This window comes from Brassica oleracea, chromosome C2, assembly GCF_000695525.1.
Source record: "Brassica oleracea var. oleracea cultivar TO1000 chromosome C2, BOL, whole genome shotgun sequence".
Taxonomy (NCBI): Eukaryota; Viridiplantae; Streptophyta; class Magnoliopsida; order Brassicales; family Brassicaceae; genus Brassica; species Brassica oleracea.
The window spans coordinates 40,539,247-40,550,698 of NC_027749.1; the positions used below are offsets into that span (position 1 = coordinate 40,539,247).

Here is an 11,452-nt window from a genome sequence, read left to right on the forward strand (position 1 = left end):
AACAAGCTGAAAAAGGTTAAGCTAGAGGAAGCCACTGAGGTTGAGCTATCACCCTATGATAAGCTCCCTTTCTCCCAAAGTGTTCTCACCAAAGCTCAAAAGAAGGTGCTCTCCAAGTTCAGGAAAGATCTTAGTGATGTTGGGGTCAGGCTTCCAGAAATTTCGGGTATGCGTGAAGCTCATGTCCAGATGATGCTCATCAACGACATTCTAGACCACCAAGCTGAAGTGGCCGAGCTTTTGGACATCTCCATTCTGAAGATTGATCCACCAATCCCTCCAAAGTCCCTCCCTAAGCTTGAGTCTCAAGGGATGTTCACCTTGCCTTGCTACCTTGGTAAGCTCCCTTTTGATGATGCTCTTGTTGATTCTGGTGCAAGTGTGAATGTGATCTCAATGGAGATGACGAAGAGTCTAGGGATTGAGAGCATGGAGTCAAACACATCTTCCCTATAGTTTGGAGATTCCGCTTCTACAACTCCTATTGGTCTCATCAAGGACTTCCCTTTGAAGATTGGAGCATGCACCATTCCTATAGACCTCACTGTTCTGAAGATGGCAACTGAGAAGAGAGTCTCATTGATCCTTGGCACTCCATTCCTTACAACAGGGGGAGCTTGCATAGACTTTGCCAACAAGAAGGTCACACTCCTAAATGTGAACAAAGCTGTCTCCTATCCACTACGGGGTTGGTATTGAGAAAATCTTGATAGTGGGAAGGATCCTTCTCCTCCACTCTCCGCTTGAGGTACCACTCAAACCCTTCCATTGTATATACCAGTTTTTCTTTGCAAATTGCTTTCCTTTGGGTATCTCTCCCTTACTCACACATAGACTGTGTGATTTAAGTATGGGGGAGGTACCAAGTATTTGATCATGTTTGCTTTGATGAATTTGAGTCTCATGCATTTCATTGTGAATACATATATGCATAGAAAAACCAAAAAAATTTGAAATTTTTGAATCAAGTAGTTGCATCACTTGCATTCTTAAGATTGAGTTTAGAGCATATAGGATGCATTCACTTGCATACGGAGCAGCTGACTGATATTGCCTTGTATAGAACACTTGTTTGCACTGAATTTGACACCCTAGTTAAACATATCAAGTAGCTTACGCATCTTTTGAAAAGCTTGTAAGTTTCGAGCCTTGAAAACTCTTCTTGAAACATTTTGTTTGCTTGATGATTGGCATTGTTCTTGAAACCAACTCCAAATGAACTAGGACTTAATGAACTTAATCTCTCTTGCATATGGGCATTTGCATACTTGATCATGGGTCTCATACACATTTGGGTTATATTTCCCCATTGTACCACTCTTTGTTAACCCAAATGGCACTTCCTTACCCTTGAACCCTAGCCATTCTTTGAAGCCTACATTGATTTGCATGAGTGAGGCGTCTTTTGATAGTTTGTCATGTGCAAAATTTTGATAGTATTGGGAGCGACATGGATTTGTTCTCATCTCTTGCTAGCATAGGGTCATCATTTGAGCTAGCTTCTAGGATGGTGAGTGGAATCTTTATTCCTTAAAGGTTTATATCTTGGGTTTGGGAAGAGATAAAGTTGAGATTGATGAACAAAAGATTGTCATGAGAAAGAAAAGCCCTAGGGACCTAGAATAGAAAGATAAAAAAGCCATTGATTGTATTGTTTGAGACTTTCCCCCTCTTTAAAAAAAATAAAAAAATAAAAAATAAAAAATAAAAATGGAAGAAAAGAAAAGAAAAAGAAAGATTCAATAAGATAGTGGGGAAGGGATAATAAAAAGTGTTAGAGCTTAGAAATGTGAAAAGTGAATAAGAGGTCCTTAGTGGTTGAGTCTTAAGAAAAGAATGTTGTTCATTGGGTGAGTGATGTGAGTGTTTTTCATTTTGGGCTATGGAATGAATGAAAAGGGTGTAGAATTTGTAATCACTTAAGAATGTGGTAGAATGATGAGGATGGATCCATGTATGCATGAATTGCTCCTAGTCTTAGATAAATTTTGCATAATGATCAAGCTCCTTGATTCTTGAGTGATTGCCACCTTAAAATGACAACATTTGAATCCTTCTCTTCATTCATAGACCATTGCTTACCTAGCCAAATGATTGAGATCATGTGCCCATTTGTGAGAATTCACCTTGTGTGTGTGTGTGAATCAATGTGAGAGCTGGTTTAAAGAACTTGTTAGTTGATGAGTATTGCAACTTGTGTAGAGGCATAATAGTATGGATAGGCCTAGAGAAGCTAGAGTATAATAAGAGAGTTTGCCCATGCTATTTGCTATATTTCTTTAGGATGTTAAATTGAGTGCTAGGAAGTGTTTCTTGTGGCTATGAGCTCCCACCTTCAAACCTCTTCTCCTATGAGCTCTTGAAAGTTCACTTGTGGACAAGTAAAAGACAAGTTTGGGGAAGTTGATATCTTGCACATTTGCATTGTTTTAACTCTTCATTCTTGCATGTTTTGATCATTTAGATTAGGGATTATGCAATTTAGTTTCCTTTTAGCATTGCATAAGTCTTTATCAGGTGTTGGAGTGTCCTTTGGAGCTCTTGGAGGTACTTGGAAGCATTTGAGATCAAAAAGAGAGTGGAAAGTGTTGTTTGAGCGAGTAGAGCACCAGAGCGGGCAATGGGAGCGACCTACGACACCCGCTCCAGACTAAACGAAGGTAGCGTGGGGAGACGCAGCGGGGTTCGGCACCCGCTCCAAACGATGCATCTTGGTTCCGCTCTACACAGAACAAAGGCAGCGCGACATCCCGTAGCGGGGTGTGGCACCCGCTCTGAGCTATGCATCTTGGTCGACGAACTTTGAAGCTGGAGCGGGCAGTGGGAGCGACCTCAGTAACCCGCGCGCCAAATGAAGTTGGCACTTGGAGCGACATCCCGCAGCGGGTTGAGGCACCCGCTCCGAACTCAACTTATGGTCGACAACTTTCGAGAAGTGGAGCGACCAAGACGGAGCGAGGTCCGCAGCCCACGTGCGAAACGAAGAAACGAAGCAGGCAGCTGGAGCGACCCTCTGTTGCGGGGTAACCAACCCGCTACAATCCAGAGCGACCATCCGGAGCGGGATGACGAACCCGCTCAGCATTCCTTGGTGTCACGGACGACATCTAGAGCAACCTCATGGAGCGGGTCTGAAAGCCGCTGCGAGATAGAGCGACCTGCTGGAGCGACTTGAGCAACCCGCTCGCCTTTTACCACTTACTCGAGTTTTTATGTTTTGTTGGGCTTTCTCAGACTTTTTTTTGAGGCCCACTAGGTTTTTAGGAGTCCTATAAATACTCTCTAAACCTAAAATTAGGACTTATCTTGTTTTCTATTTAATCAAAAGCCACTTTCGGGTGAAAGATCTAATCTTGATCATAATTTCTTATTTTTGCTTGATTATCTTGCTCTCTAATCATGTTTAACCTTGAATCATCCATGGTTTTGGGGTTATTCATGTCTATTAGTGAGTAGACTAATCTGAGATTCATGGGCTAGGGTGATTAAGGGTGATTAGAGAAGATCTAGGGTGTTTAGTGCTAGATCAACTTGTTTCCTTGCTTGTTGAGGGTTCTCAATGCTATTTTAGTCTTGATCATACTAAAATAGATCTATAGGCATTTCCTGCCCACAAGGTGTATGATGAAATGCCTTAACCAACTCTTCGATGCTTTTAGCTTGCTTTACCTAAGAGATTAGTTGCTAAAGGAGTTAAGATTGCTATTAGGTTTGTTCTCCATGTTTGCTTTAGTAACATTCAACCTAAGAAATTTGATGCTTGAGTTGCTTTAGCAAAAGAACATTCATCTAGAGATAGAACTTGTTTAGCTTAGTATCTAGGCATAAGGAAAGTGTTTGATTGGATCTACATCACCCAAGATCAAATGCTTATCCCCATGAGTCCTCTTCCTTCATACTGAGAAAGAAAGATCATTACTTTATTGCATTAGCTTATTAGTTCTTAGTTCATACAATCTTTAAAACCGGATTGCACTTAGCTTAAGCTTGAACTTGCATTCCCTTTGCTTTAGAATCACCTAGGATTGGTTCGACAATCTTTTATACTACAACATTTGATTAGGAGCCTTGAAAACTCCTAACATCAATCGTCAGCAAGCAACCATCTATTTCGACGTCGGTTTAGAATGAACAAGCCCTTGTTTATGCGTATTGTTACTCGACTCGCCAATGAAGTTTCATTCTTTCAACGAAGAAGAGATGCTACCAGAAGGTTTGGTCTCTTTGGACTATAGAAGGCCACATCATCAATTCGTATGATGGCATATGGTTGTGCGGCTGATGCAGTTGACGAATACCTCCGTCTTGGTGAAAGTACTGCAATTTCATGCTTAGAAATTTTTTTTGAAGGAATCATATATTTGTTTGGAGATGAGTATCTCAGAAGACCGACACCACAAGATCTTCAACGACTACTCGATATTGGAGAGATGCGCGGTTTTCCCGGGATGATAGGAAGCATCGACTGTATGCATTGGGAGTGGAAGAATTGGCCAACCGCTTGGAAAGGACAATATACACGTGGATCTGGAAAACCTACAATTGTGTTAGAGGAAGTAGCTTCACATGATCTTTGGATATGGCACACATTTTTTGGACCTCTAGGTACCTCAAACGATATCAATGTTCTTGATAAGTCACCCGTTTTTGATGATATATTAGAAGGTCAAGCTCCAAAAGTGAATTTCTTTGTCAACGGACACGAGTATCATTTGACTTACTATCTCACCGATGGTATTTATCCAAAATGGTCAACTTTTATCCAATCTATTTCACTTCCACAAACTCCAAAAGCGTCCTTATTTGCTACACTACAAGAATCTATCTGTAAAGATGTCGAGCGTGCTTTTGGAGTATTGCAAGCTCGATTTTTCATTGTTAAAAAACCCAGCTCTTATTTGGGATAAGCCAAAAATCGGAAAGATTATGAGAGCATGTATCATATTGCACAATATGATAATGGAAGACGAACGAGATGGGTACACTCAATTTGATGTATCAGAATTTGCACAAGTAGAATCAAACAGAAGTTCACATGTGGATTTCATGTATTCTAAAGATATGCCTTCAAATACTGGCAATTCGAACTCGACTTCATGATCGCAACATACATGAACAATTGAAACATGATTTGGTTGAGCATATATAGCGTAAATTTGGTACAAGACAAAATGACTATTAATCGTTTAGTTTTGTTTACCATTTCTCAATCTATGTTATATGTTTTTATGTCAAGTTAATCTAAATTTTATGTAATTCAATAATTTTAAGTTTTTTTTATTATAAAGTGTGATGCAAGTAATCTATTATTATAAGTTTTCAAATTTTTGAAATTTAGAACCTTTAATTGGTTCTATCATTGGAGGGGTTAAAACTAAATAAGTATCTAAATTTTTTAATTTGATTATTTTTAATTAAAAATTTGATTTAGAACTCTAAAACCATATCTATTGCTGGAGATTCCAATTGTGAGAAGACTTCAATTCCCCATTTTAGTATGTATTTTTTGTCTTTTTAATATATGTGTAGTCTTTTAGATTTTCTGTAAATAAATTATAATGTTAAGAAATAAATGTTAAGCGATGTCAATCAAGAATTTAGTCGGATTTCTAATAAAGATTTTACTTTAAGATGACTTACTAGTGCTTCATCAGAGGATTTAGAATCCAAAACAGTCTTATATCCTTTGTAGATTACGTCATCATCATCAGATTCTGAATCTGAATCTTCTTTGTCTTTCTCCTTCTCCTCGAAATACTTCTTTATACAGGCTATGTATAGGATAAAAATCACAAATATGTATAACTGATTAGGTTGCATATTTAGTTTATTTTTATTTTTATGTAAGAGATATGTACCTTCAATAGAGCGTGAGAGGCCTTGGAACTTAGTAACGGTGGACATGTGAAGGTCATCGCCAGACCATATTGGAAAAACCAAAAGGCTCATGAAAAGGCAAATGCCAGCAATGGTTAATAATCTCTGGTGTGCGATTTTAATCACAGTATCGATTCTGTAACTCGATACTGTGATAAGATTAAACGTCAAAAGAAATACCAGCATACCGTAATCGTAGTTTTTCTTTACGTATGGAACAAATCTCATGTACGTTATCGTTGACCCTGTTACACATAGGAATATAAAATTTGATTATATATATATATATATCTTTAAATTATGGTATTTTAATGCATTGTCGTCAAAAGTTACATAAGATGTCGGCCATCTAATTAACTTCTACCATATTCTAAATTTTCATTCCATTTTATTTAATCATGGAAGTTTAGAATATTTGCCACGTAATCGCTTCCGATATTTTAAAATCAGCTTTTAGATGTATTAAAAAATATCTTCTTCCACAAAGAAATTGGACTCAGGGTTGCTACCCCTAAACCAACACCTTTGGTTAGAATTTTATTCCAACGTTTTTAGGAAATTTAACATATCACAAGCTAACTACATATGTTTTATATATGTATAATGGTTTAACAAAATATAAATGTATGACCAGAGGAAGTGTATAACAGAATACGTACCGATGATGAATACAGCAGCGCCAATGAAGATACCTCCGAAAATTTTACCGGAATTAACAGCAACAAACTCAATAAGATATGCCAGAGATCCTGCTATTAGTGTCCCTAATCCTCTATTTAATCCCTTGCGTAATGTCGCGCCTGCAATTATATATAGCTAGCTAATATTACAAGTAGGCCTGGGCAAAATAACCGGAACCGAAGAACCGAACCGGAACCGAACCGAAATACCCGAAACCGGAACCGGACTAATACCCTCAAATACCCGAACGGTTCCTATATTTTTATATCTGAAATAACCGAACCGAACCGGAACCGAACCGAGAACCGAACGGGTACCCGAATATATAAAAATATTAATTATATATACATATAACATCACTAAATATATATTTTTAATTTAAAATTCTATTAAAAGTATCCGAAAATAGTTGAAGATAACTAAATTATTATAAAGTATCCAAACTACCCGAAAGTATTCGAAACTATCCAGATAGTTTTATCCGAAATATCCAAACTAATCCGAAATATCCAAATTTTTTATCTAAATCATCCTAATTATTTGATATTTTACCCTAAATAACCGATATTTTATCCAAATTATCCGAACTACCCGAACTATCCGAACCCGAACCGGATCCAAATGAGAACCGAACTTTTTCCGGATATTTTCCGGTTCCTACATTTACTATCCGAACCGAACCGAACCCGAAACTATCCAAACCGAACCGAACCGAAAATAGGTCAAGTACTAAATGGATCCTCTAGCCCCTATCCGAACTATCCAAAACCCGAAATACCCGAACCGAACCGAACCGATACCCGAAATGCCCAGGCCTAATTACAAGTTACCATGGCCAGATATTTTGCAGTATGTAAACAACTATAAATTGAATTACCTAACATCAATTAAAAAATCCGCCATATTTCATTGGTGCCTCTCCAAACCCGCTTAACTAATCGACTGAGGAAAAAAATCAATCAGAAAATGTTTTTTTTTCTGTTCTTCCCATTAATCATAAAACGTGCTACAATTTGAATCATAACTAAATTGTAGATATAACAGATCCTATTGAAACACAAGTCAGTAAGATTTTTTAACAGAAAAAGATAATTAAATAGAAAACTGTATAAAATACTTTGTGATATTTCTCAATTCTCACAATTTTTGTGCTTGGTAGTTATAAATGTATATTATACCAATTCAGCACGAGGTTACCAATCAAACTCAAGAAATTTGTAGCACTCAAAGTTTGTTTTTAGAGAAATATGGAGATAAGATCACAAACAAACAAAATGTAAATAATTGATGATATAATTACCGGCAGAGAACTCGAGAACGACAACGACAGTCATGACTGCCCAAATTGCATTTTTGCCGATACCTTTGAAGAAAGGTTCCATGAGATACAACAAGGACACAAGTGTTAATGAAACTCCTACTTTCAAAGCATGTTTCAGTCTCCTCGTATCTTCTTTTCCGACATTCCATAGACTCTTTAGAATATTCTTCATCTTCTTGGGATGCTCTATCTTCTTCCTCGTCCTTCTAGAACCTTCATCTTCCATAGTAATTTCCATGCTTTTGTCCCACATTTCTTTTCTTTGATCGTCTATAGTTTGTTGTTAACTGAAAGATATACAATCTTTTTATTACCCTCGTGAAAACTATTTCAATGCGAAGCTTTTGGTTGTACTCTAGTTGCATCTCTGTGTATGTTAAATAGTAGGTGAAGTAGGAGAGAGTCATCCCATTACTTTTTTTTATTTAGATGATAATTAATGTCTATTTTTCAAAATATCGGTATAGTTTTCACAAAAATACGTAGACCATTTCCTTATATACACATAAGCAGGAAATTGAAATACACTACCTAGCTATGCACATTTTAAATTATGGAATTTGTCTACTATACTACAAAAAAAAGAATGAAACAATATCTTCTTTCCTCGTCCATATATCATTTATTTAAATTTCTTATTCCATTCATTCAATTCATTTTTACTGTTTACACCCTTATTTTTATATCGTCCATAGATTTTCATATGTGTCTCATTTTTTTGTATCTTGAAGGAATCTGTCTTTTGATATATATATATATATATTTCTACACAGATCAGTAAAGAATTTCAGCCGTTCGAGCCAAGAGCTTTTGGTCTAGTGGTAATGAAACTCCAGCTGGAGTGTCCGCCCTGGGTTCGAGTCGCCTTGCTCACTTTTCCGCCTATAATCGTGTGTGCTCGGATGAAAAGCCTCGTGGAAATTAGTCTGAGTTTACCGTATGAGATTCCCCACGGATATCAAAAAAAAAAAAAAATCCAAAACCTTCGTGTAATTTTTTTTTGGTGTGAAAACCTTCGTGTTATAATAGTAGGAGTATAAAAAATTTATACTTAACAAAATTACTATACTGTTTTAATCAATTTATAGATGTAAAAAAGATCGCAGTACATCAATATACCTTATTATGAAAACTAATTTGATCCTAATAAGATCTGGACGGTGCCTTCATTAGTCAAGTTCTCAATTTCTTTTTGGATGGAATCGTTGTTTAATTGATGACTAAGCAGTCGACAAGGAAAGTAATTTTAGGGACGTCAATTTGTCGCAAAATGTATGGACAATAGTGATGCTTTCATTTCTCTACCACGTAGATCAGTCTGAGAACAGTATTCAACATGTGATTTTTAATCCATCTTGTTGTAAAATCATAACATTTCATATAAAAATTGCCATCAAGATATTGATCAAATTCTATGTTTGCACGTTTTCCTATACAAAATGATTAAAAATATATCTAGAAAAGTCAAATATTTTATTTTTTTAATAATGTTTATGCAGAAACAACTTCTAAATATAATATTTTGATATTCAATCATCTGAGTATTCTGCTATTCTATTGTTATTGGTGAAGTTCATAATAATTGAAGCGAAGTTTCATTAAAATAATAGAAGTTAGGGGTGTATTTAGTTTATAATGTGAATGGATTTTATTTTTAATAAGTTGTTAGATGCTTTTAGATAAAATGAAAATTTATTATGATTTTTGTGAAACCTTTTTAAAATCTACGTAAAATTATGAGATTTGGATTTTTTTTTTTTTATCTAAAAACTCTTACTCAAACATTCTAAAAATGACTACTAGTTCATCAAACTACAAATTCAATGACACATGATTTTTTTTAAAAAAAAATAATTCATATTTGACTAACAGTAAATTTATCACTTTAATACAAATAATCTCAACTGTTGATAATACACCCTTAAAAGATTTACCTTTAAAGTATAAAATACTTGTAAATCTTGTAACTATATCACAGAACCAGTTGTCCACTATAAGTAAATTTTGAAACAATCTAGTGTTGGAATCATTGATTCACTTAACAAAAGGGGGACCATGTAACATGCTATATAATTTGTCGTTCCAAAATGAAATTATGTAAGATGGGCAAATGTGAAGCAGCAACTTGCTACAAATATCTAAGAAACCACCAAAAGGTTACATCTTTTTCATTAGTTGGATCAAAAGCTTATAGATTTCTGATATTTTATTCTCGCTACAATGCTGCGTTATTATATACGTGAATTCTTTTAATATTAAGTATTTATAAGCGTTGAGGAAATACCTTAAATTGGCACACAAAGCATTTGAGTGGACCAAAAGATGTCTAGTTGAGTAAGCCCTTTCTCAAAAAAAAAAAGATGTCTAGTTGTTTAAGTTTTGCAAATTCCGACAGTTTTAATTCTAATTTTACCAAAAAATTGATATTACTTTCAATTTATTTTTAATGGATGATGATTTTCATGAATTCTTTAAATTTGTGATGAAAAAAACTAAACTAGCTCTCTTAAATCATTTATAAATGTTTAATCATTAATAAAGTTTATAAACTCAATCACACCCCGTAATACTAAACTTTTAACAATAATCACTAAATCATAAATCTAAAGGTTAAAATATTTTTGATTGAAAATATTTTTGAAAAGTGGTTGTCAACTTATGGTATTTAAAGCAATTTGTTTTAACACTAACAAAGTCCAATAGCCATGACTTACCAAAAACAGGAATTTCACAAGGCAAAAAAAACTGCAAAAAGTTTTTATTATTTTCGCTTCCTGTTACAATTCCGAAAACAATCAACTAATCAAATTACATTGGGTTGACGATCTATTTCTCCCTGAGAAGTATCATATATCACTAGATACACACAGACTTTTGACCCCGTTCTATTTCCCCCCTAAATTAAAGTTCGAATCCTATATCCCCCCAATTCGAAAGATCAAGTTCTTTTCCCCCATACCGTCGAATTTAAACATTGCAATACACATAGGTTTGAATTAGCGCCGGTTTACTGTTGATCATTTAACCGTAATCTATTGTTGCCCAACAAAAACCGCGATTTAACCGAAAAGATCCGTTTAAGATCCGATTAAAACCCGATTATAACCCAATTGTTATTGGTTTAACCCGAATACATAAACCCCCAAATCCCCAGTGTTCTTCATCGACAAACAAACCCTAGAAAGATTTACCGGCCTATTTCGGTTGATTACAAGTAGAAACAATGGAGACAGTTGGTGAAAGCACGATTCCTTCACTTAGGGATGAATCAGACGACGAAGAAGAGATGGAGAGACATGCTTTCCGGGTTGAAGAAGATGTAGCTGCATTCATCAACGAACCTCCCATCCGGCATAACATCTATCCCAATACCGAGACTGATAGTGATACAGATGAGGAGAAAGATGGTGAGGAGCAACAGATGAAACGACAGAGGACAAGAGAGCGTTATCGAATTAAAAGAGGTGACGGGAATCTCTTCGAGGGCCAAGTATTCTTCAATGGAGTTGTGTTCAAAGAGGCGGTATTGGACTACGCTCTGAAGACTGGTCACAATATCAAGCAGTATAGGTA

The 11,452-nt window shown here is 35.8% G+C and overlaps 1 protein-coding gene across 3 annotated transcripts in view; it reads right to left on the bottom strand.

Moving 5' to 3' along the window:
- The window catches only part of LOC106327748 (aluminum-activated malate transporter 13), a 16,952-nt gene extending 8,674 nt beyond the window's left edge, over positions 1-8,278 (bottom strand). Inside the window, exons 1-5 of one of the 3 annotated variants that reach the window (XM_013765989.1) lie at positions 7,859-8,097; positions 7,436-7,492; positions 6,537-6,677; positions 5,859-6,122; positions 5,641-5,771 (exon numbers count right to left, since the gene is read on the bottom strand). In XM_013765989.1, coding sequence (XP_013621443.1) covers positions 5,641-5,771; positions 5,859-6,122; positions 6,537-6,677; positions 7,436-7,442 — 543 coding nt within the window. In that variant the 5' untranslated portion in view covers positions 7,443-7,492; positions 7,859-8,097. Of the gene's footprint in view, positions 1-5,640; positions 5,772-5,858; positions 6,123-6,536; positions 6,678-7,435; positions 7,493-7,736; positions 7,754-7,858 lie in introns of those variants that run through there. The other 2 variants (XM_013765990.1, XM_013765988.1) reach the window with 2 other exon arrangements.
- Positions 8,279-11,452: the final 3,174 nt, after the last annotated feature.